Source organism: Podarcis vaucheri, assembly GCF_965113315.1.
Source record: "Podarcis vaucheri genome assembly, chromosome: Z".
Classification (NCBI taxonomy): domain Eukaryota; kingdom Metazoa; phylum Chordata; class Lepidosauria; order Squamata; family Lacertidae; genus Podarcis; species Podarcis vaucheri.
In genome coordinates, this window is record NC_138758.1 from 30,495,676 (window position 1) to 30,522,323 (window position 26,648).

General features: G+C 40.9%; 2 protein-coding genes across 7 annotated transcripts in view; both read left to right on the plus strand.

Moving 5' to 3' along the window:
- The first annotated feature begins 4,803 nt into the window (after nt 1–4,803).
- COX7B (cytochrome c oxidase subunit 7B) lies at nt 4,804–11,353 on the plus strand. Its single transcript, XM_082208309.1, has 3 exons — nt 4,804–4,964; nt 9,213–9,337; nt 11,139–11,353. The coding sequence occupies exons 1-3, from the start codon at nt 4,925–4,927 to the stop codon at nt 11,214–11,216; spliced, it is 243 nt and encodes an 80-aa protein (XP_082064435.1). The 5' UTR covers nt 4,804–4,924; the 3' UTR covers nt 11,217–11,353.
- Nucleotides 11,354–16,564: 5,211 nt separating this feature from the next.
- ATP7A (ATPase copper transporting alpha) overlaps nt 16,565–26,648 on the plus strand; it is a 44,025-nt gene continuing 33,941 nt past the window's right edge. For 3 of the 6 annotated variants that reach the window (XM_082207355.1, XM_082207357.1, XM_082207358.1), the window contains exon 1: nt 16,565–16,732. Coding sequence is in view for 2 of the 6 variants with exons in the window: in XM_082207353.1 (XP_082063479.1) it covers nt 24,970–25,063 (94 nt within the window). In the remaining 4 variants the exon portion in view is untranslated. Of the gene's footprint in view, nt 16,835–24,854; nt 25,064–26,648 lie in introns of those variants that run through there. The other 3 variants (XM_082207354.1, XM_082207356.1, XM_082207353.1) reach the window with 2 other exon arrangements.

Sequence of the window (26,648 nt, forward strand, 5' to 3'; positions counted from 1 at the left end):
CACTACCCTTCTGCACTCTGTGAATTAAGCAGGGGCATGGATTTGCAAGCATTTGTAACTTCTGCCACATAATTTTCAGGTGGAACTCAAATTGGGAGAGAAAAGGGTAAATGCAGTCTGCTCTTTCTATGTGGGTGGCACATTTTGTGGTGCATGCAAGTTTAATGGTGGGCCATAATATTAAAGGCAGACACGTGGAGGACCTGTCTGGCCTAAGTGGGCAAAGGAAACATGAAATTCGTTCAGCAGTGAAACTGACCTCATAGAACCTCTCTGGCATGGGAGCACATGAATTCTAGAGCCATAGGTACATGGGGCACACGAATGCTTCACAGTCTGTTGTTTTTCTGCATAATTCACATTTGGAAACATGCCCAGTTGCAAAGAGCACATACCTGCTTGTTTCCAAAGGAGCGCTAAAATAAATTAACAAGTCCTCAAGGAGGCAGGCCTGTTCCAGTCCCCACCTCAGATAGTCTCAAAGGGCGAGGACTCCAGTGCAAATTTATCAACAATTTCAGCAGATGTTGTATCTAAAGAGTGCAGCAGCTACCTTTGGGCTGACCAAAATTCTGGCACCTTGGCTGGGTGTCCTGGAGCATGCACAGAAATCCTTGATCTCCAAGGAGGATGTAGCATTTCAAAGACCGCAGGGCAAATGTGCTCCTGAGCATATGCAGAATCCTTTTCCTCTGGTGAGGTGTGGGGAGCCTTTGGCCACCCCAGCTCTTGCTAGACTGCAACTCATGTCAACTCCAGCAAGCAGGAGTTCAGCAACATCTAGAGGGCCAGAGGTTCCCCACACCTGAGCTAGAGACTGTGCAGGTATCTGTGGATTCTGGAGTCCCAGAATTCGCCTTAGGTATATTTTTTCATGGATGTTAGTGACTTCACCTGCCTGATGCTGCACAGGAGGTGACCTAGGATGAGATTGCTGGCAGGTACTCATGCTATGGCCTGGCTGACTTGCTTGCACAGTACTCAGTGTGTAATCTTATCACAGTGAAGAACAGTAGCAACCTCCCCAAATCTCTTGCTAAGCAGCAAAACTCAGAGCACACCAGGCCCTCCTGTCTTCCACTGCCTCCCGCAGTTTGGTCAGACTCATGTTTGTAGCTTCGAGAACACTGTCCAACCATCTCATCCTCTGTCGTCCCCTTCTCCTTGTGCCCTCCATCTTTCCCAGCATCAGGGTCTTTTCCAGGGAGTCTTCTCTTCTCATGAGGTGGCCAAAGTATTGGAGCCTCAGCTTCACAATCTGTCCTTCCAGTGAGCACTCAGGGCTAATTTCCGTAAGGTTAGTGTACTAAATATTACCGTATTTCTAATTCTAGGTCGTTCGCTATTGGAGAAATACCATATATGATTATAAAAATCTAAAGCAAAAATTATTTAAAAATATGATTTCAGACAGACAAGATTTCTTCTACTATATATTTCTTTCTTTATCACATACACACAAAGCTTCTATTTTTAAACAGGAAATATTTTTGTAATCTAAGGTCTATTATACAAATCCATACAGATGTTCATTTTGTTACAGTTCTCTTAAGTTGTATACAAATCACAAAGATTCCAAGATTTTTTATGTTTTGCCATGAGTCTATCATTTACTAAATTCGTGAGGTTTGCCATTACTGCATATTCTGATAGTTTCTCTTTCCATGCATCTATCTCAGGACATATGTCAGATTTCCATATGTTAGCTAACACACTCTGACTGCTGTGGTCATATAACTAAATAGTTCCACTGATGATTTCACAATACAGTAGCTGAAGGAGTCATTCCCAATGGCATAGTTTTGGGGTCCAATGCAAATTTTGCTTTTTTTTTTTTTTACATTTTTTCATTTCAAAATGAACTTTCCTCCAAAACTTTTTGGTCTTTTCACAGATCCACTATAAATGGAAGACGGTTCCTTGAGGTCTATGACATTTCCAGCAATGTCCATTCATTTCATTATTCATCTTCTGTATATCTTTCAAAGTTATATAGCATTGAAAGAACATTTTTGTACAGTCATACCTCATGTTACGGCTGCTTCAGGTTACGTATTTTGGGGTTGTGGACTGCGGGAAACCTGGAAGTACCGGAACGGGTTACTTCTGCGTTTCACCGCTCGCGCATGCGCAGAAGCGCCAAATTGCGCCAACGCCTGTGCAGACGCGCAGCTTCAGGATGAGAACGCTCTGGGTTGTAGACATGCCTCCATCACGGGTTATGTCTGCAACCCAGGGTTCCACTGTACCAATTTTGTTTTAGGGCTTAACTTGCAGTGAATTTTATTCCTTTATTCATAATTGTTCTCATTGTTCCACTGTAAACTGCTCTTAAAATTTTTACATCCATTTTGTCATATAAGGTTTTGCTTGTTCAGGCTTGGTGTCATATTTGAGTAATAGTTTATAAATTTTCCCCAAAAGGTAGACCTCTGTTATGATGGACTCAAATTCTGGCTTTTCACCGATTTAACTGTTTGCCATACAGTCTTTCTTGAATCTGGATATTAGTTGACAGTATGTAAGCAGTTTCATATTTTTTCTCCTCTTTAATACTTCTGCATGTATTTGATCTGTTCTTGAAGATGAACCATATCTTGGTACAATATACAGTCATACATGCTCCTCTCGGCTCTAATAATAATGATCCAGTGGTGACATTAACAGTGCTGCTAAGGGCATTTTTGTGATTTTTGTGGTGCAACTCATGATTTTTGTGGTGCAGGCTGTGCCTCTGGCTATGATGTGTGTTTTGACTATGAGTTTGGGGTGGTGCAATGCAAAAAGTGTGAGGATCCATGAGGATCCATGCTTTGAAACCATGTTTTTGGGCCATGGAGTTGCCAGGAAGCCGTGAATACGTGATTTTTGTGGTGCAGGTTATGTCCCTGGCTATGATGTGTGATTTGGCAGTGAGTTTGGGTTGGCCCAATGCAAAAAGTGTGAGGATCCGTGAGGATCCATGAGGATCCGTGCTTCAAAACCATGTTTTGGGGCCATGGTATGGCCATGAAGCTGTGGATCCGAGTTTTTTGTGGGCAGGCTTTGCCCCTGGCTATGATGAGTGATTTGACAGTGGGTTTTGGGTGGCCCAGTGCAAAAAGCGTAAGGATCCATGCTTCAAAACCACATTTTTGGGCCACGGTGTCGCCAGGAAGTTGTGGATCCGTGATTTTTTGTTGTGCAGGCTGTGACCATGGCCATGATATTTGATCTGATGGTGACTTTGGGCTGATCTAGTGCAAAAATCATGAGGATCCGTGTTTTTTAACCGTGTTTTTGCGCCATTGTGGTACCATGAAACAGTGGGTGGCGTAATTTTTTTAGGTTCTGCCTACAGACACGTGGTGCAGAGTACCATGGTGTTTTTATTTTATTTCAATATAAAAATTATATGAATTCATGAGGATCCATGTTTTTGTGGTGCTGCAGCGTGGCTCAGTGTTGGATCCACGTTTTTTATACTCCAGTCTGTAGGCGTGTTTTCCAGATGTGATTTGACACTGGATTTGTTGGAGTTATTTTTTAAAAAGTGGAGGATCCATGAGGATCCGTGTAGATCCGCCTTTAACCCAGAGCCATCTAGTGCAAAAATCATGAGGAACCGTGTTTTTTAACCATGTTTTTGCGCCATTGCGGCCTCACGAAACAGTGGGTGCATGATTTTTTTTTTATGCTGCCTACAGACTAGTATCATGGTGGTTTTCTTTAATTTGAATGAAAAAAGCATATGAACTCATGAGGATCCGTTTAAAATCATTTGGATCCGCCTTTTACCCAGTACCGCTTATGGGCTGCTACGCCCTGCTCTTGTGAGTCGCTCGCTGCCCCTTGCAGGAGGCAGCGGAAGCACTAAGAAACACTGGCTGGTTATACGGTTTTTCCCAAACGGGGAAATTTGCAAGATAACATTTTATGAAACGGTTATCATAATGTGGACTTCGAACCCTGTTTGTCACCCTTGCCCGTTTGAGTTCCCTAAATCACTTTTTGAGTTTCATTCTTGGCGATGATGACGATAACACTCGCAAAGAGCGCAGTATTGTTCCTTCGTTGCCATTTAACTATTAATTTATAATCATTCTATTTTTGCCGCAAATGATCCCAGTGCAAAGGAATTACGCGTGAATGGCAATAGCCACCACCCATCCACGCATCTGTTTGTGTACAGGTTTTGTGCTGCTATTGTTTTACATTGCCTGTCATGTCAGTATTTAATGGAAGACCCGAACGAACAAATATTTAAAAGAAAAAAGAAAAGCAGCCGCCGCCACTGAACCGTCAGGGAGACCTGGAGGGTAACAGCTTTCCTGGAGCAAGAACTAAGGAAAGCGGCGGCGAAGCAACAACTCCTCCAGCCTGCTGTGCTTTGTGCAATGGGTTTTCTTTTTTAGTAAAAATGAGACAAAATGCAACGGAACAAAAAAAGAAAAAGAGGATGTGTCAGAAGTGGGATTCGAACCCACGCCTCTATACAGAGACCAGAACACCCAGCCCCGCTAGCGGGAAGGCAACTCTATGCGTCCGCCTTGAGTCTGGCGCCTTAGACCACTCGGCCATCCTGACACTGCGGGGAAGAGGCACGCAAAGGGACTCTCAACCTCGCCGAGGCAATAGGTCTCGGCTTCCCTCGCTCCCGATCCTTTCCTGAACCCACAGACCCCGAGAACGGCCAGAGGCAGGCCAGCCACAAGCTACTCTTTCCCACCCACCACTCTCAAAAGAACTGGGGGTGCCGGGCTGGGTCCCTCGGCAATTCTTCCAGCCATACTATATTTCCCAGCATGCTCTTCTCGGAAGGCGGGGGGGGCACATGCGCAGGTCACGTCTTGTACGGCGACGGCCATTGTGCTCTTCACCTGTGCTTGTCAAGGACTCCGGGAGAGGAACTCCGAGGGGCTGAGTCCGATCCTGAGGCTGAGACATGTTTTTTCCTTTGGCAAGGGGAGCTCTGCGCTTCGCGGGTGAGTGTAAAGGGGAAGGTCGGCCCTCCGTCCTCCGCGCGGCGTTGGGTGGCGGCGGGCAGAGGCAACCCTCCTCCGACTTCTCCATAGTGGCCGGGGTCTCCCTTGCTAAGGCCGTGCTCGGCGCCGGGGTCTCGCGTTTAGGGCCCTCCTGCCTCGCCATCTGCTGTGCTCTGTGCTGCCTGGACGGACCTCACTTGGCAGCGCCAGTTGCTGAGCTGCGAGGGTCCTGCGGGAGGTGGCACCCAGGACTACCTGTATAGGCTGAAGCTCCAAACAGCTATGTTGGTAGAGGTGTAGGTTTTTTTTGGGGGGGGGTGCTGCTGCTGCTAAAGGGAGACGGTAATGCAGCGCTTTCATGTAGCCAGGATTTATGCTGGGTGCGGGGAGCCGTTATGTTGGGGTGGGGCAGAACTTCAGTTAGTTAAATGGTCATCCCGAGCATCGCACGTGGCGAATAAGATCCAGCTTTGCCGGCTCCCTCTTCTAGAGATGGATGTAAGAGGAGGGCGAGACGGAGACACTGCAGCAGTTTTAATGGAGACGGCGCTTTGCATTGCCAGCTGTAAAGGAGATGATGTATTCTCGTTTTTCCATTGACCCAGGAGAAAGTGGCTTTCTCCGCAACTAGCCAAGGATTGTGTTCATTTACTGGCAGTAGCACTCCAGGGATTCAAGGCAGAGGTCTTTCTCATCCTTACTTGCAGGCACTTGGGATTCCAGCTGTCCTTCTTTATTATTACAAAAGAAGGGTGGTTTAAAACACACAAAAGTACGGTACATAACACTTTCTAAGCACTGTATGCATTTTAAAAGATGAGATGGCTCCTACATCAAGATAATAACCTAATAGTACAAGGTGACTGGGAAAAGAAGAGGAGAGCAAGCACTGAATTGGCTGCTTATTCACTGGCAAATCGATGGGGTTGCAATTGTCTGTGCCATAGTGCATTTTCTGGGAGTCCCAGGTTACCTGGTTGGGGGCAGAGGCCATAGCGCATTTGCCTTTGTTTATGGAGTCCTAGGACAACCAGCAATTAGAGCTTAATAAATAGTAATCTTTCAGTTTCATTCTTGTATGGAAAAAGCACAGTAATGTGTGAGGATGCCCCATTGAAAATAAAGATTGTAACTTGATAGGATTGGGTCGTTGAGTATATATTTCTTTCTCTTGGAATTTTAGAGAATGACACATTCAAAGCAGAACTTCTTACCCATGCAAACTTTTGAAAGTGATATTTGTTTCAAATGTTGGAGACCTTTGTTGGCCTCCTGTGAAAACATTTTGAATTTGGCAAATTCATCCAGCTACCCTAAACTACTTTAGTAAGTATGTAGGAATTCTGAATAGTGATGTCAGAACAGTAAAATAATTAGAGATTTCATTCTGGTTTCCCCCCCAAAATGTTTACTAATTTTCACAAAATTATAAACCAACCAACCAACCAAACAAACAAACAAACATATATCATAACCTTATTAAAGTTATACTTTTTAACATTGTTAAGCGACTTCCTCGCTTCCCCTTGGTTGGATTAAAATGTATATCTTTTTAATGGTTTTCCAAATCAGAGTTCTTATAAACTTACCGGTAACTTAGTCGTTTAACTTCCTTATATCTTTTCAATTTGAAATTAAACATATTAATTTAACACTTAACTTATATAAAATCCTAAGCCAATCTAATTCCTGCAAGCTGTTTCAAATTAATTTAACTTAACAAATTTAACTAACTAATTAAATTTAGTCCATTCTTCCTGATAATCCTCCTCCTTCTGGTTGCGGACTCTTCTGGTTAGGTCGGCTAGCTCCAAAAAATCCATCATCTTCATCTGCCATTCTTCCACAGTTGGTAAGTCTTACGTTTTCCACTTTTTAGCTAGTAAAATTGGAGCAGCAGTTGTGGCATACAAAAATAATTTAACATCTTTCTTGGGCAATTCCCGACCAATTATTCCAAGAAGAAAGGCTTCTGGTTTCTTTATAAATGTATATTTCAACATTTCTTTCTTTCTTTCTTTCTTTCTTTCTTTCTTTCTTTCTTTCATTAATTTTTATTCATTTTTAAACATATTAATTATCATGCATATCACAACATTTTGCATTTTATACAATCTTTTTGGACTTCCATCAACACCTCTGATGATCCCCCATTTTTATCATTTCTTCTGCATTTCTTAAATTCATATTGCCTTTAATTATCTTAACTAATGTCTCCCTTTTTATCCAGTTATGCATTAATTCAATTTATTCACCTCACAAAACTTCTTGCAAACCCACAAATGTAATCTGGTCGTCACAATTACTTTTCAAATAGTCCATAAATTTACACCAATCTTCTGTGAATCTCTGGTCCCGCCGTTTCAAATTCTTCCTGTTAGCTTGTCTAATTCTGCATAGACCATCAATTTCATCCTCTAATCTTCTTTCGTCGGTAATTCTTCTTGCTTCTATTTTTGTGCCAATAATATTCCTGCTGCCGTCATTGCATATAAAAACAGCTTACAGTTCTTTCTGTTTATATCATCTCCTACAATGCCCAGTAAAAATGCTTCTGGTTTCTTAATAAATGCATATTTCAACATTTTTTTTATCTCATTATATATCATTTCCCAGAAGTTTTTCACGTTTTTACATTCCCACCACATATGATAAAATGTTCCTTTTTCTTTACATTTCCAACATTTGTTGCTTACCTTATACATTTTAGCCAATTTAACAGGTGTAATATACCATCTATACATCATTTTCATCACATTTTCTTTTAAAGCATTGCATGCAGTAAACTTTAAGCCTTCCTTCCATAATTTTCCCCAATCGTTCAGCTGTATATTATACCCAATATCTTTAGCCCAATGAATCATAACCAACTTTACCTCCTCATCCTTCAAATGCCATTCAAGCAGCAATTGATACATTTTAGACAAAATTTTATATTTATTGCTTAATATCTCAACTTCAAACTTTGATTTATTTTAATCAAACCCTTTTTTTAAAGTCCTGTTTAAACATTTCATTAACCTGACGATAGTGTAGCCAATCATTTACATATTTAACTTCCTCATATGGTTTCATCTTCCATTTACTTCCTTCTTTTTGTATTAATCTCCCGCAAGTTATCCAATTTCCACACATATTGATCTTTTTCACACTCATTGCTTCTAATGGGGATAACCAATGTGGTGTTTTTCGTTCTAATAGATTTTTATATCTATCCCATATTTCTATTAGAGATCTTCGAAATATGTGGTTTCCAAATCCTTTATGGATTTTTGCTTTATTATGCCATAAATATGCATGCCAACCAAATCTACGTTTTTTCCAATTCATTATAAATCTTTTCTCAGACGTCTTTTACCTTGGGGCAGGTCCACCACATGTGATAAAAAGTTCCTTCTTTTTCTTTACATTTCCAACATAAGTTATCACAGTTATGATAAATCTTAGCTGGTTTAACAGGGGTCGAATACCATCTATACATCATTTTCATTATATTTTCCTTTAACACAGTACATGCGGTGAACTTAACCCCTTTCTTCCACAGTCTTTCCCAATCGTTAAGCATTATGTTATGTCCTAGATCTCTTGCCCAATCTATCATCGCAGATTTAACTTGTTCATCTTTTGTATGCCACTCTAGCAATAACTTATACATTTTAGACAAATTTTTACCTTTAGTATCCAACAACTCCGTCTCCAACTTAGATTTTTCAGAAGATTTCATTCAGAGCTTTTCAGATTTTTCAGAGATTTCATTCTAAATTCTAATAGCAGGTGTAAATCCAGTGTGTAGTACCCTAAATGGGGAGCATTAAAAATACAAAAAAAAACCTGAGTCAAGTGTTACCGCAACAGATCCAATGGGAATGAGAGGCTGTGAGTTCTGAAATGTGGGTTCTGATGTCTTTCAATAGCTTGGCTATAGAAGAGGCTCTCTTTTCCTGCAGAGAGAGGGACAGAGATAATAAAGTGCAAAGTGTGTGGGTATGGAAATGCATCGGATGGTGGACTTAGTTTCCCATTGATCACAAAGCGGAGTGTGTCTGAACGAGTGGATCCCATTGCAAACAAGTCATGCAACTTCACAATTTGCCAAGTTGTTTTTGTTGCAGCCATATATATATACACTGTAATATTCAAATGGTTTGAAAGTACCTGTGGTGGAGGTTGTAGTTCTTTCCTATTTAATGCACAAGTCATCACATAGTAAAAGAGGTTCTTAACTAAAGGTTTCATCTTGTGTTTTAGCTCGTGGCGTGCAGCGTACTGCGGCAAGACAAGTTCACCACAAACATGGGCCTGATTTTCATGACAAATATGGCAACTTGATTTTACTTGGTGGGGCTCTGTTTTGTGTCTCCATTTGGAGCTATGTAAGTATTTAAGCTTTGCATTTAGCTCTGTCAATTGGAAGTAACAATTCCTTCTGGAAAAGCCAAAGGTCAGGCTATATGTGGATGAAATTTAATTTTGAAAAATTAACAAATGAAAGCATCATCACAGCTCTTTAAGAAATCCCGAGAAATTGTGTAAAATATTTTCCTATTCTGCCATTAAGAAGAAAATACAGTGGTACCTCGGATTACATACGCTTCAGGTTACAGACTCTGCTAACCCAGAAATAGTACCTCGGGTTAAGAACTTGGCTTCAGGATGAGAACAGAAATCGTGCTCCGGCTGCGCAGCGGCAGCGAGAGGCCCCATTAGCTAAAGTGGTGCTTCAGGTTAAGAACAGTTTCAGGTTAAGAATGGACCTCTGGAACTTAACCCGAGGTACCACTGTATGGTTACTCTCATTGCTTAGCATCCCGAGGTTGATGTACTGCAGTGGTGGTATGACACTTAAAAGATTTTGCAGGACAGATTTGCCTTTAAAGTGCAACATTAAAAAATAAGTTGCACTAAGGGGTTTTTTAATTAAAATTTATAAGCCACTTTTCTGCCAAAGGAGGGCCCTCCGAGCAGCATAATATTTAAAAGTTCAGGACACAGATTCTGTAATATGAATAATTTTAGCAGCATAAGAGCAGAATCGACAATCCACTTTTTGGCCTCATGAAAACCAGATGAAATGAGGGAAAACAGCTAAGCAACATTTTAAAAATCATATCTCGGTTAGCCTTCACCAGTCAGAGGCAGGCTAATGAGGAAGAGGACAGCTTAGTCTTCAGTAGATGGATGCTGCAACTAAGAAGACTAAGAAGACATGTGTGCCAAATAGATTATAAAGTCTTAGATTGGGAGCTAGATTTAATTAATATATGGTGGTTTAGGTTATTCAGAACTAGGACATCAGTGGAATGAAGAAATAGTAAGCTGCCAGAACTTGAGTTCTGCCTTGACATATTGAAGTTTGGTCTGTGGAAACTGATGTATAACTGGTCCTTAATTTACACAAAACAATTTTACAGTTAAGCTTCATGCCTTCTGTTTGTGCAGCTGGTTGAGTGGTGTTGAGGGTTACACCAAAGTACAGGAAGTTTATAGCTTCAGAGAGACATGTCTCGCTCTCTGAAGAAAACACCTGTCACTGCTTAACAATATATAACACTATGTTGCTATGTACCATATGTATAGAATACCCTTTTTAAAAATTACATTGGATAAATCCAGATCAGAACGCTTCAAAAGAACTTAAGGGGCCATTGGTTATTTTTTCATTGTTTCACTGATGGTACGTGCACATTGTCTCATTACAAAGAGAAAAAATATAATGGGTGTTGCTGAGAAAGGTACAGTGGTGCCCTGCAAGACGAATGCCTCGCAAGACGGAAAACTCGCTAGATGAAAGGGTTTTCCGTTTTGGAGGTGCTTCGCAAAACGAATTTCCTATGGGCTTGCTTCGCAAGACGACAATGTCTTGCGAGTTCCTGCTGGTTTTCCCCCTCCCCCCCCCTTTGCTAAGCCGCTTATAAGCTGATCCGATCAGCAGATAAGCCGCTAATAGCGCTAATCCGCTAATCCTTCAATGGGCTTGCTTCGCAAGACGAAAAAACTGCTAGACGAAGAGAATCACAGAACGGATTCTTTTCGTCTTGCGAGGCACCACTGTACATTCAGCTGGTTTGCCTTTGAGGATCTGGCTTAAAACTTCTAAGAGAAAGTTGTAGTTGCAGCTGTTGGAAAGTAAGATTTCACTGTGCTTGACTGTTGATTCTTTACTGTTATTTGCAGGTTGTAACACAAACAGGGATAGAATGGAATTTGTCTCCTGTTGGTCGAATTACCCCAAAAGAATGGAGAGAGGAGTAGAGATGCTGTGTTAAATCCTCTGCTGAAAAGTTGGGAGCAGCCATGGGTTCGCTGGAGCTTTTATTGGAATATACTAATACTATGCCTGTAGAGGGCACAGTTATCTGTGATTTAATAAATGCATTTAAACATTAAAATTATTGGCTTTGTTCCATTAATTTTGTCCCTTATAGCTAGGTAGAAAAGAGTACTTTGGTAGTACAGATTACTAAACTGAATTGTTAAAATGTATTGTGCCAGTAGAGTATTGTGCTTATGAAACAAATAAAGAGCCAGTCCCAAAACAATTGGAGGCAGAATGTGACATACATGTTTGATATGATGTTCTTCATGGATTAGAATAACTTCACCAACTCTTCCGCCATTGGTATCTGGACACAATAAAATACACATGAACATGCACACAACATGCATAGAGTTACAATTGGTAAATGATATTAACATATTGCTTTATCAATAGGATTAAAATTTTATTTAATTTCTAAACTTTGAGAACAACATGTACAGTAACCACACTTAAAGTGTTTAAGGTAACTGAGAAGTCATATGCAAAATATATTCATGAAAATATATCTGCCAAATTATGTGAAATGCTGCAAGGTGGGCTCTGTGGCACTCTGGTAAGTATTTTATATTATGTCATTGAAATAGTTTAATTCAAAGGACTAGAATTATCTGTGTTTTGGTAACAGACTGAGCTGCAAACAATGAATGTCTGCTGATATTTGTTTAGTCGTTTAGTCGTGTCCGACTCTTCGTGACCCCATGGACCAGAGCACGCCAGGCACTCCTGTCTTCCATTACTTCCCGCAGTTGGTCAGACTCATGTTTGTATCTTCAAGAACACTGTCCAACCATCTCGTCCTCTGTCGTCCCCTTCTCCTTGTGCCCTCCATCTTTCCCAACATCAGGGTCTTTTCCAGGGAGTCTTCTCTTCTCATGAGGTGCCCGAAGTATTGGAGCCTCAGCTTCACGATCTGTCCTTCCAGTGAGCACTCAGGGCTAATTTCCTTAAGAATGGGTGCGTTTTATCTTCTTGCAGTCCATGGGACTCTCAAGAGTCTCCTCCAGCACCATAATTCAAAAGCATCAATTCTTCGGCGATCAGCCTTCTTTACAGTCCAGCTCATCACTACTGGGAAAACCATGGCTTTAACTAAACGGACCTTTGTTGGCAAGGTGATGTCTCTGCTTTTTAAAATGCTGTCTAGGTTTGCCATCGCCTTTCTCCCAAGGAGCAGGCGTTTTTTAATTTCGTGACTGCTGTCACCATCTGCAGTGATCATGGAGCCCAAGAAAGTAAAATCTCTCACTGCCTCCATTTCTTCCTCTTCTATTTCCCAGGAGGTGATGGGCCCAGTGGCCATGATCTTCGTTTTTTTGATGTTGAGCTTCAGACCATATTTTGCGCTCTCCTCTTTCACCCTCATTAATAGGTTCTTTAATTCCTCCTCACTTTCTGCCATCAAGGTTGTGTCATCTGCATATCTGAGGTTGTTGATATTTCTTCCAACAATCTTAATTCCGGCCTGGGATTCATCCAGCCCAGCCTTTCTCATGATGAATTCTGCATATAAGTTAAATAAGCAGGGAGACAATATTCAGCCTTGTCGTACTCCTTTCCCAATTTTGAACCAGCCAGTTGTTCTATATCCAGTTCTAACTTTAGCTTCTTGTCCCACATAGAGATTTCTCAGGAGACAGATGAGGTGATCAGGCACTCCCATTTCTTTAAGAACATGCCATAGTTTGTTGTGGTCGACACAGTCAAAGGCTTTTGCATAGTCAATGAAGCAGAAGTAGATGTCTTTCAGGAACTCTCTAGCTTTCTCCGTAATCCAGCGCATGTTTGCAATTTGGTCTCTGGTTCCTCTGCCCCTTCGAAATCCAGCTTGCACTTCTGGGAGTTCTCGGTCCACATACTGCTTAAGCCTGCCTTGTAGAATTTTAAGCATAACCTTGCCAGCGTGCAAAATGAGTGCAATTGTGCGGTAGTTGGAGCATTCTTTGGCATTGCCCTTCTTTGGGATTGGGATGTAGACTGATCTTCTCCAATCCTCTGGCCACTGCTGAGTTTTCCAAATTTGCTAGCATATTGAGTGTAGCACCTTAACAGCATCATCGTTTAACATTTTAAATAGTTCAGCTGGAATATCATCACTTCCACTGGCCTTGTTATTAGAAGTGCTTTCTAAGGCCCATTTGACTTCACTCTCCAGGATGTCTGGCTCAAGGTCAGCAACCGCACTACCTGGGGTGTACGAGACATCCATATCTTTCTGGTATAATTCCTCTGTATTCTTGCCACCTCTTCTTGATGTCTTCTGCTTCTGTTAGGTCCTTTCCACTTTTGTCTTTTATTATGGTAATCTTTGTACGAAATGTTCCTTTCATATCTCCAATTTTCTTGAACAGATCTCTGGTTTTTCCCTTTCTATTGTTTTCCTCTATTTCTTTGCATTGCTCGTTTAGGAAGGCCTTCTTGTCTCTCCTTGCTATTTTTTCGAAATCTGCATTCAATTTCCTGTATCTTTCACTGTCTCCCTCGCATTTTGCTTGCCTTCTCTCCCCCGCTATTTGTAAGCCCTTGTTGGATAGCCACTTTGCTTTCTTGCATTTCCTTTTCAATGGGATGGTTTTAGTTGCTGCCTCCTGTATAATGTTATGAGCCTCCATCCATAGTTCTTCAGGCACTCTGTCCACCAAATCTAAATCCTTAAAACTCTTCCTCACTTCCACTGTGTATTCGTAAGGGATTTGACTTAGATTGTATCTTACCGGCCCAGTGGTTTTTCCTACTTTCTTCAGTTTAAGCTTGAATTTTGCTATAAGAAGCTGATGATCTGAGCCACAGTCAGCTCCAGGTCTTGTTTTTGCTGACTGTATAGAGCTTCTCCATCTTTGGCTGCAGAGAATATAATCGATCCGATTTCAATGCTGCCCATCTGGTGATGTCCATGTGTAGAGTCGTCTCTTGTGTTGTTGGAAAAGCGTGTTTGCGATGACCAGCTTGTTCTCTCTGCTGACATTGTCAGCTCTTAATCAGGACTCAAGAACCACCTGTTTTGGGAAGCCCTTGTATAAATCCAGAGAGAATTGATCAGCCTATAAACTGTTATGATGTACAGTTTCTCTTTTAATATAGAAACTGTCCATATGATAGGTTGTTCTTTAGATGTTTGGGGTAATTTTTAGAATGATGTAACAATGAATTTCTGTCCGTAGGCTTCAGGGGCGCGGACTTATAAAAAATATTGGGGGGCCCCGGGAAAGCTCATGAATAATAAATAAGCTCATGAATATGCAGATAAAGTGGCGCCGCCTCCTCGTGAGCGAATAGGGGAGAGCGTGCTGCGCCTATTAATCAGCTCCGAAGGAAATTGGGTGGAGCTTTTGCTCGGGAGGGAGGGCAGGAGGCATGCAGCCCGACCCTGTGCATTTTGGGCTGGGGGAGGGGCGGCGGCGGTGCTCTGCTGGAGGGGCGCCCGAGATTATTGGGCCCAAACGAATTTTTGAGGGGGCTCGGGCCCTCTCAGGCCCCATGGAGTCTGCGCCTATCGTAGGCTTAGTATACCCTGTTACACAAAGACATCCAAGAATGGAATTTTCTTTAGATACATATGATATGCAAACTTGACATTATCGTTGATTGAGTTAATCCAACAAAAAAACAAAGACACCTTGGAAAACATCTCCCATAATATCTGAAACACTTGTTAAAGGGGTTATGGTAGAATTTATGGTATTCTTAAGCTCAGTCATATGTAAACAGGCAGTGATGGAAGCTACTCGGTTGCCCGTAGCAACCCCCTTTACCTGGAAAAAAGTATTATTTTTTTTCTGGAATGTCTAATTTAAAAAATAGGTTTTTTATCTGATGGATTGGGAAATTAAAACTAAATGTTGGAATGGCTGCCTCCTGGTATAGATGTATAATTGACATCTAGTGTAGTTAAATATGTGATTGCCAGTCTTTCAGCCTTTTATTGATTGAATAAAGTATGCAATATATAGTGTAGCACACCAACTTTTCATGTTAACACTGTGAGAAACAAGAAAATTGACTATTTTAGACTGCTTTAGACTATAACTTATAACTTTAGACTGCTGCAAGAAACTGGTAGACAGTTACAGCTCTGCAACTCAAGACAATAGCATCTTTCCCCTCATCAGCTGGGTCTTAAAATTTTAGTTTCATCTACAGAAAAGGGGATAACATAACACTGGAACATGCTCCATAAGGCCACTGCCATAAGCACAAGGATGCTTTTTTTTCATAAAGGGACATTTCTAAAGTGCAATTTGCAACAGTTATATCCACATCCTAAAACAAGTTAAAGCAGTTCTAAGAGGATTAGATACTAGCTTTATTGAAGTGCACTCAAGTTTGTATTAAATCATTGCATAACAAAGGGCTGTTCTTGGCAATGCCACCCAAACCATAATATGTTAAGAACAAACTCCCTCATGCCTGGGCCCATGGCAAAGTGTCAGTTCCTCAGGCAGGCTTTTAAGCATCTGTCCAAAGGCACCCTGCTGGAACAGGCCAATAGCTCATCTAATCTAGTAATCTACCTGTGGGAGGCCAGAAAGCAGGACCTGAGCACAAGGGCAACACTCCTGTGGCTTCCAGGAACCAGAATTCAGAAGCATTACTGCCTTTGATATTAGTGGACAAAGAATACATCCCTCATGGCCGGTAGCTATCTATGGTCTTATCCTCCCATCAACTTGTCTAATCCTCTTTCAAAGCTATTCCAAGTTGGTGGCCTTCGCTGTCTCCTGTGGGGGTGAGTTCCACAGTTTAACATGAAGAGGTACTTTCTTTTATTCCGTCCTGGATTTTCCATCATTCAGCTCTATTGGATTCCTATCATTTATTATTTATATTATTATGAGAGAAGGGGAAAAACTTTTCTGCATCAATTTTCCTTTTCTCTAAACTGAGCCCTCCCCCTGCAAAGCTGCCTCTGCACACTTCCAGCCTTCCTTTTAGACCAGGAGTGAGAAACGAAGGTTGGATTACAGTGTGGTGGACTACAGCTCCCACCGCCCTTCAGCTATTCGCCCTTGCTGGCTGGGGCTGATGGGAGTTTGGAGTTCAGCAGCGGGTTCCTTTAACGGGCTCTAAGTCTATACCTACAGCTCTGCCTTTGAGGTTATTGAGGCGGGGCATCATGCCGCCTAGCGTCATCTTCCTTGTCACATGATCATCCGTGATTCCTTTTGCTTTACAGGCGGGGCGGAAAGGGGGAAACGACGAGCGCGATGACAGCGCAAAGTGTGTAGCAACCGTCGTTGGGAGGGGCGGGGCCAAGCCTCAAGGGGGCGGGGGGAACTTAGGGAAACAGGAGGGGAAAGAGTCCGCCGCGCTGTTTGCGCTCGGCCGGCGCCTCTTGGGCAGAAATCCGGCCAGGTAAGGAGCCTGTTCGGGCGGAGAGGAGCGCCCTCCTGCCACGTGAGAGGCCGGCAGACGGAAGAAAGAACGAACGAGACACCCCTCGCTGGCGCCTGAGGTAAATCGCTCCTCAGGCTACCTAGCAGGGTTGTTGTGAGGACAAAACGAGGAAGGGGGAAGAGCGATGTGGACCCCTTCGAGCTCCTTGGAGGTGGAAAAGGTGGGCTGCGAATGAATAAATATTATAAGTATAACAGATGAAACGCATCCACCCCCCCTTTCCTCCAGCTTCCTTATTCTCTTGAGCGGAGACTGCTGGGTGTGTAACCGCAATCGACCCCTCCGTGGAAGGACTAGCGTGCTGGAGTCGGAGGGCGGCATGGGGAAGCACTCTGCACTGGCTCAAGAGCTCTCTTGGTCGGCTTGGCTTCCCTCTCCGTCATCTTCCCACAGCGCCTGTTGTGGAAAGTAGCTTTCTGGATTGCAAGCCTCTTGGGGCAGGCATCTCTTCCTTTGTTTAAAGAACAAACAATCTTTTTAAAATTTCCTGTTAAGCAAACTTAATTAATGCACCATCCACTCACTTAGACATTTTTATTTATTTATTCTTAAAGGGAGAGCAAGCAAGAGCCAGAATATGTCCCTCAAGAGGCATCTTTTAGTTCATTAATTAATGCTGATGTAGCTGCTGAGTGTGTCTGTCTTTAAAGTCACCTTCCTGAAAAGCATTTGATTCTGCTTGTGGATGCGAGGCCCGCTGCAGATATGCCCCACCTGTGGAGGTTTCATTCTGTCGGGTATCTTGTGCCTGGGTTTTAGAGATGTCTGCCCACCTTGGCCAGAGGATGGGGCCAGATGCTCTCCCCTGATTTGGTGTGTTTGGAAATACATGTTTGTGATGTGCAAAAGTTTTTGCTTTTGTTTTAGTCCCTTGTTAGCATTGAGGTGGTTTACCAATGAGAGCTAACATATAGAAGAACACAGGGTAAAAGCCCCTTGATCAGTGGGATGCTGATGCTGCTTCATGTAATGAACAGGTCAAGTTTACTCCCTCTGTTGAATCAGCCTTCTGAAATCTGTGATATTAGGGCTAGTTACTTGTCTTCTCAAGGTGTTTAGCTTGTTCCCAGAGGACAATTATGTGGGACATTGTGGACTTGGTGTTTCTTGTTTTGTGCAAAACAGTGTGAACTTTTGATGAACATCTGAGGGATAATGGTGCCAAAACTATGTAAACAGAGATGATTGCATGGGATGGAGCATGGGCCAGGATCCCATGGACTACAACTAGTTCCACAAGCCTCAGGAGTTGGGGCAATTTTGGACTTAAGTTTCTCAAATAGCAATCTCTCATTCCACATGACAAGCTGTTTTTGTAACTGAGAGGTGTTTCCAAGGCAGTTTGTGATAAGGAATAGGTGGCTAAGTCTGCTGATTTATGGGAGGATGGGGACAGAATAGGATTGGAGTGGTCTGAAATTGCTCTTTGGTTCCTGTTTTCTGTGATAAATTAATGTGCAAACAAAATTCTAACTACTCTTTCAATCACTGCTTCCCACTAGTGGTTTTTTCCTTTCGCATTTATTTTCCATCCTTTTCTCTTTTAAAACTATCCTCATCCATTTTTGTGCAAATATAATTATAGTCCTTCAACTGTTTCTTCTTTCAACATAATATTGGATGTGATAAATGCATTAAGTATAATGCAGTAGGAAAATGCTGTCGTTAAACTGAACCTATAAGTGTGTACTAATTAAGGTAGGAAATATATATGTATATATGACAGGTGGTCAGAAAAAGTTCAGGAAGGCTGATTAAAGCTGTTTCAGTTTCTTCTTACTTTTTTGTTTAAAAGCTTTATGTAAATGCCCTTTCATGTAAGTGTCAAAGCAATGTACAACAATCAAATCAACCACTTTAAAATTTCATAAATATACAAACACTAAACATGGAATCACTAAATGATTCTTCTCTTTTTGACATATGTATGAGTGGCTTTGAAGGGAGGAAAGCTGGTAGAGTAGATTCTTCCTTTCATATGTAATTGCATAATATTTTGATCAAATCCTACACAGTAAACAGGTCACTAGACCTTATTAAGGTAATTATAGGGACACTTTATTTTGCTACAGTTGCATTTAAAAAACAAGCTGAACTACTTTTGTTCTTTATAATGGTACAGTTTAGTATATGCTTGTTCTGTTGGTTTAGAAATGGTGGTAATGAATCATTATTAATGAGATCCAGATCTTATTCTGATAATATCTTATACAAGTGGAGAACTGATCTTTCTACTTAAACTCATTCTTGTAATTTAGGGTGATGAGCCAAGGCATACTTTCTTTTAGAGTAAAATAGTATAAAATACTTGCACAACTTTTTTTTTTAATGGAAGTGATATCTGTAATAGACGACTCAAATGATGAATATAGTGGTTAGTGAAGTTAAGATTGGTGCCTTACATGAACGTGCAGTGATTTCAGTGAATTGTTTTTCCGTGTAAAGTCCATAACTGATTGAGCCATATAAGAACAAAAGAAGAGCCTGCTGGAACAGGGCAATGGTTCATCTGTTCCAACATACCTATTCTCATAGTGGCCAAATAGATTCCAGTGAAAAACCTGCAAGCAGGACTCAGGCACAAGAGCCCTCTTTCTCTCCTGTGGTTTCCAGCAATTGCTATTAAAAAGCATTACCACCTCAGGCAGTAGAGGCAGAGCATAGCCATCATGACTAGTAGTCATTGATAGCCTTATTCCTAATGAATTTTCCTCATCCTTTTTTAAAGCCATCCAAGTTGTTAGCCATAACTGCTTCCTATATACATCAGACATCCTCCTTCCCCTTTATGTATAATTGAAAGGGGCTTCCTGGCTGTCAGTAAAGTTGTATGTGATGCAACATTTTCCACTACTACTAAACTTTTCTGATTTTAGAAATAGTTTCATAACATTGATAATGTAATGAATGAATACAATAAACATCAGATTTGGCAACTGGAATGGACAGAATACTAGGTAGATCTAAAATAAAAATTATACTAAACTTTATATAAGTAGCTATCCCTAGAAAGTGCACAGTATATCTATGCACCCAGCTTTTCAGACATGCTAAAGTTAGATTGTTAGCCACTTCTGGCGCCATCAGGGTGCCCTTGGGCTTGCTGATCGAGCTCCTGCCAACCTAGCAGTTTGAAATCATACCAGTGTGTGTAGTTAAATAGGTACCGCTGTGGTGGGAAGGTGCTCGTCATGGTGTTCTGTGTGCCAGAAGTGGCACACATGCTGGCCACATGAAGCTATCTGCGGACAAATGCCAGTTCCCTTGTTTGAAAGCAGAAGTGAGTGCCACACCCTATAGTCAAATTCGACTGGACTTAACCGTCCAGGGTCCTTTAACTTTACCTTTACCTTTCCCCAAACAGTTCAGGTATCATCTCAGCTTAATAAGCCAAGATAAGCACCTCTAGGCTATTGATCCACCTGTCACTAGAGGCAGAAATAATGTTTGTGTACAAGAGTGTCTTTATCAGTTTTGGCTGCTTCACCAGCTGCAACCCTATGTGTTCAGTGATAACCTTTCATGTTATCTTTCAGCTGGTAACTTCCCATTTGGGCTACTCCAATGCATTATACATACGGCTACTTTCAAAATGATTCAGAAACTTCAGTTACAGTATGCTGGTGCTTCACCATCTTCACTTCAGCACAGTCCAGCCCGTTTCCAAGCCCAGTTGATGCAGAGGCTATGAATCAAGTGCCCCCACAAAATGAAGTTGGAAGGTGGCTACAGAAGAGAACATACTGTGACGCTCTTAACTGTGGAATGCCCTCCCCAGGGATGCTCACCTGGGACCTCCGTGGTGTCATTTCAATGTTAGGTGGATACCTTTTTTAATTTCCTAGGCTTTTCATTTGTTTCATATGTTTTTACTCTTTTGCTTGCTTTTTTAAACACTTTTTTATTTTTATTGAACTTCAATGTGTCACTTTTTTGTTGTGAGATGCTCTGAGAGCTTTAAATAATTATATGTTAGGCTAGTGTCCTTACTTTAGTCACTGAATGTAATATGGAGAAAGGTCCTATTAACGCTACTTGAAATCTGTGGACAGAGACACTTAAATACCATTAGGTGTTACAAACTATATAATAACCTCATCAATACATACTACTAAAAAAACAGTAAAAAGTACAGGGATGCAATAAAGCATTATACAGAAAGACAGGATTTAGGGCAGGGGTAGGCAACCCTCCTGATATTGCATTATAACTTCCAGCCACTGACTATCAGCCACTCCTGCCAACCTAGCAGTTCGAAAGCACGTCAAAGTGCAAGTAGATATATAGGTACTGCTCCGGCGGGAAGGTAAACAGTGTTTCTGTGTGCTGCTCTGGTTCGCCAGAAGCGGCTTAGTCATGCTGGCCGCATGACCCGGAAGCTGTACGCCGGCTCCCTCGGCCAATAAAGCGAGATGAGCACCGCAACCCCAGAGTCGTCCATGACTGGACCTTTCCCTTTACCAGCCACTTGAGACCATATGAAGGTGCCAGGGTGGCGCCTGACGTCTCCACCACCTGGGACGTTCATGCCTGGGGATCTTTGGATCTTGACTGTTTTCACACACTAATAGTACATCCAGTAGAATTCTGTCAGTTATATTTTATCTTCACAATCAGAATGGATTTCAGGAACCAAAATGCTTTTTCTCTGCAGCCTGAGCAGGTGTAGTGAACAATGTTAGAGTTACCGGTAATTGTTGTAGCTTGTCCTCACTTACTCTACCCCCACTGCCTTGCTCACAGTTGTAAAGAATGTTCTTATGTCTTATGAATGGTCTGTGTCACCATTAAGAAAAAGAGGTAGGAATAGGCCAATATATATGTTGGCTGTCTCTGGATAAAGCAATTTTTCTACTTTAAGTTTTCAAAGTTCTTAACCTAGCACAAGGTTGTCATCTGAACTAGCCAGATGCTTAAATGAGAATCAATTACAGTCAGTCCATCATTTGAAAAATGAAACTTTAGAGCTGTCTTGCCCGAAAATGGCAACTAAACATTCCATTTTTGTGACTGTAACGGGGGGTGGATCTACAAGCAGAAAGAAAATGCTATAAATAAGTTAGAAATTAAATTGTTATAACAAAAGGGGAAAACACAATGGAAAATCACAAAGAAATATTTTGTTTTGCTCTCCAGCACCATCTGGAGTTTTTTGGACTAATATAGCTGAGTCCCTGGGTTTAAGGAGCAATTAGGTGCCTAGCTTATATATCTTGAGTTTCTAACACTGGTTATTTAATTATCCAATTTAATTATTAGCTAAACCTTTAGCTGACTGTTTGGTGAGAATAATGGAGTACATGCTATATTCTGGGGCTTTAAAAAAAAATTCTGGCATGTGACTAACAACAGAAGAAGACAATACTGTATGTGGCTTTTCCTTCCAAGAATGGCTGGCAGGTGATATGTATGAAGCTATATGTGTGCCTTGCACTTCCTTCATATCACAAAAACACACCTATACTGATAAATTAGGTGAGTAATTAACTAAAATATATTTGATGTACCAGCTTGGCATACAAATGCCTTATTCATCATTAGTGAAGTGAACAAAGGCATCAGTTAAGCATAACAAGAAACATTTATATGTAGAAATATTTGGTTAGGTCCTAGAACTGATAGCAAACATTCCTATTGTTATTTTTAAAAAGGAAGGTCATATGTTATTGAATCATTTTTCCCTGAGAGGAAGGCAAAGGAGAAAAGACCCAAACCAGAGAGTTTATGTACTATTTGGAGACCACAAATGGCCAGAGATTATTAGTTTTATTGGCTTTTTTCTTATTTTAGAAGTATTTGTACTTTAAATGATACTTCTGTGCCTTGAAGAAAGGCAGCAAAGTATACTTGCAACTTATGTGCATTTAACTTGTGCACATTCAGCTTTATGTGCTTGGCAAAAAAAATTAAGAGGGAGAAAAGGGGACAGACTCTGAGAAAAAAGATTTTGGCAATACCACATGCTACTGCGCCCATTGTGTTTTGACAGCACACGATTTTGGCTTTAGGTGCGGTCTTCAGAACATAACCCCTGTGCAAGTTGCAGGTTTGCAGAATAGAAGTATTGAAAATAATATGTAAGTTAATTGCTGTATTACAATGCCTAGTATTCAAATACTGTCTCCATCATGAATTTACTAAGTGTCCAGAGCAAGCCACTGTTGAGGTGTAGCTGCCTATCTACAGCAAGAGTGGCTATAGTTCCCATCATTATTTAGATTATGAATCAGTGCATATTTTTGAAACATGGAAATGTTATGCCCGTTGTGCATGTGGAATTAAAAAACAACAACTAATTCTTCAATTCATCTTGGTTTGTTCATGTGTGAAGTGGCCACCCAACATTGCACAACTTGTGTGACCCACCAAGGTGAGAACACAGAGCAAGGCATGGAGTATAATCTGCTGGACCAGTGGTTTGCAACCAGTGGGCTGTGGCACCCTGGGGTGACTTGAGGAGCAATCGGGGAGCCTCCGGGGGTAGCTCGTCCTTTCTTTAACTTGCAGCCCATATCTTTCTGCATTAACTTGTAATCTCCCTGCATCCCTTTCTCTCCCCCCCATATTTATTTTCTTAAAATCTCCCCCCAAAACAAAAAGCTTTCCCAGCTTCAGTAGATAACAGTTCCTTAGGTTTACACAGAGGGCTTTAGAAATGCAAGAAAATAGCAAAGTAGTTGTGCCTGGATGTGTGTGTGTCCTATAAGAAGAGATTTAAAAATAACAATATTTTAGTGGTTTGTTTGATTCTTATGGGTTCTTTGTAGGTCTTGTTGCAAAAGAAGACCAGAGAATTGTGTGTGTTTTTGTTAAAGACACACTACTAAGTTGTTTTTATTTGCCTTGTGCATTGGTGATGCCATCTAAGTGATTATGGTGACTTCTTTACACATAACCAAGGTGTTCTTGTCTTCAGTTCCTTACTTTGGGAGAATATTTTAATCTCTTCTTAACACTATATCCATGTACTGCCTTGGCTCTGCTCTCTGCTGCCTAATGTTAAAAAATGTAAAGTAGCTCTCTTTAGTGGTTTCTTCTAGTGCTGGAGAGAACAAAGGGGTGTTGTCTACTGCTTTGTCATGAGAGTGTAGTGTGAAAGTTGGAGAGACTAGCCTCCCTCAATTCATCATTTCAGGCTCTTTGAATGAAAAACAGCAGTTGATGAGCTATTCCATCTCTTTAGTTAAAAGATAACACTAACTGAGAACTTTGGGGTCATAAGTTTTAAATTGTATTTGTCTTCCATGTGCTTTGTTTCCTATTTTTTATGCTTCTTTGTGAATAATTTTTTTTAACAAGCAAGTTACACATTTATTAAACTTAAAGTATCTCTGACAGGACTTGCTTAATTTCATGATGCACAAAAATGTAAATGTAAATTGTGTAGATAAAGGACAGGATGCAGAGAACTGTACAACTAACTTTTTGTGCCCATGAGGGCATTAGATTATATTTCCAAAACACCAGTCCCTTGTGCCATTTCACAAGACATACTTTGAAACTTAGTTGAGTTTTAAAAGTAAATTGGGCCTTCGAAAGTGTGCTAATGAAAGAGAACATAAAAATAACAATCTTTGCTCATCTGCAATTGTATCATGGGTGTGAACCTATGGCAAGTTTTTGGACTCCCGCCAGTGTATGCCAAGCCAAGAATTTAAACTTTGGTTGGCTTATCTGAACTCAGTGGGTGTCAGTGCTTAGAACTGACTGGCAAGGAGGGAAGTTCAGAGTGCTAAGTTCAGGGAAGCTGAGCTGTAAGCAAATAAACTTCCGCATTTGTGCATTCACAGGCAAGCTCTCTGCTTTTGTCCAGCAACACAGAGTTAACAGTGAAGCTTCAAGCTAAGCTTCCTGCAATTTTACACCATTTTTTTCTTTCTGAGCTAGTGTTGCGTTTTTGTTTACATTCCCAAGTTTGAAGTTCTGTGTTTAGATTCAAGTCATATTTTAGCTAGTTATTCACTGAAAAAACAAGGTTTATTTTCTTAACATTATGTAATACATTACTGCTCATTCCCAGACACCTTCCCTATATAGAGAGGTGTGAAACAGGGTTGTGTTCTTGCCCCAACTCTTTTTGGCAAATACTTCTCCCTGGTAGTCTCCTATGCCTTTGGAGCAATGGGGGTCTGTTCAACCTGGCATGTCTCTGCGCCAAGACAAAAGTGTTGCGGATCCTTATCCAAGAGATTTTGTTTTCAGATGACACAGTTCCTGGAAACAGATGGTCAGGTTTTACATCTATAGCAGTGACCAGAGGAGGAATGGCCACTTGGAACAGAAAGCAGAAATGCCATGGTTCGTCTGCAGCAGCACAACTGGACACCTTCATCTGCCTCAGCTGTAACAAAACATGTCACCCCTATATCAGTCTCTACAGCCACAGCAGGTGCTGTAACCTTCCAAAAGTTTGACTTCACCCCCAAAGGTGCACTCCTCCATGGTCTCCCGAGGCAGACGGATTTCAACTATTCTTAGGGGCTGTGGAGATCACATTGACTACTTAATCTTCATACCATTGTATGAATATAGCATGATATTATTAGTCAGGTTAAAATGTAGTTGTTCAGTGAACTAGTATTTACAGAAAACATCTCAACCTGTGCAAATTACAGTTGTTACAGCAATCTTCTAAAAGAAGGTAAAGAGCATAATATGGTGGGAAATGCATCTTAGCCAAATCCCCTTTTATCTATTATTTGAACTTAGTTATGTGAAAACCATCTTTTGTTAAAGTTAATTTGCACCTGCTACTTAACTGCCACCTAAACTTCTTGTTCTGTGTCTGTATTTGTAATAGGGTAATAATCTTTATTGAAATTGTTATGTGACAAACAGAGCTTTTATACCATAAGGTGTAAAAATAGCAGGTGAATATGAAATTCTAAAACCCCTTGTTTTGTACATGTTTTGTGTTTAGGGTTTTTCAAGAGATTTTGGGAAGTAAAAAAGCTTCATTAACATGTAACCTTGAAATTTTGGATCCCCTCCAAACTGATGCCAAAGTTTTGTGGTGCAAAACCTGTGTTTTGTGTTACCCCCAAACTGAATACAGTGGTACCTCAGGTTACATGTGCTTCAGGTGATATCTGTTCTTATCCTGAAGCAAAGTTCTTAACCTGAAGCACTATTTCTGGGTTAGCGGAGTCTGTAACCTGAAGCGTATGTAACCTGAAGCATATGTAACCCGAGGTACCACTGTACTCCAATTTAATAGCAAACTCTCTATTTTGATCTGATCAAGTGTTAATTTACAAATTGCCAAACATCTTCAGGAGTATTATGTAGAGGGTAGTTATATATGAGGGCTATATGTCCATTTTTTATTCTGGAAATTTATACAATTTGAATTAATTGTTCATTCCTTACACAGTATCCCAGTTTCTCCAAAGATGATGATATTGTCAGCATGAAAGGAAGGCTTTAATTACCTGTTTTCCTAATGACCTCATTCTATCTGTTTGGAATTTATGTAAACAAGGGCTTGGTCACATTTGAATTGCAGAGATAATTGTATTATTCCACATTTGTTGTTTGGGTCAATCTTCCAGGGATTTGTGCACACAGATGATGGTACAATTGTAGGCCTGTCATCCTTTTTGCTGTTGGATATTTTTGGACCAAGTACAGGTTGCAGTGCTTATTGGTGACAATACCATGTACTCTACTTCCCCCGGCCTTTATTTACCTTTGGATAAAATAGTCTGAATGAAATTGCAGGTTGCTTGTCACAGAAAGGTATATATTTAAAGCATCACATAATGGCCTGTGACATAGTGGTGGTTTCCATTATGGAAAATCTTGCCTATATGCACCTGACATTTTTGTTAGGGTATTCTTTTAGTTTATGTGTTTATTTGGAAAAATTACAGAATGCAAGCAATGCTTTGTTTGATTATGCATCTTGATCAATGTACATGATATTTTATGAAGTTCTGTCCCATCTCCATACCTCCAAAAAATTAACTCCAAGG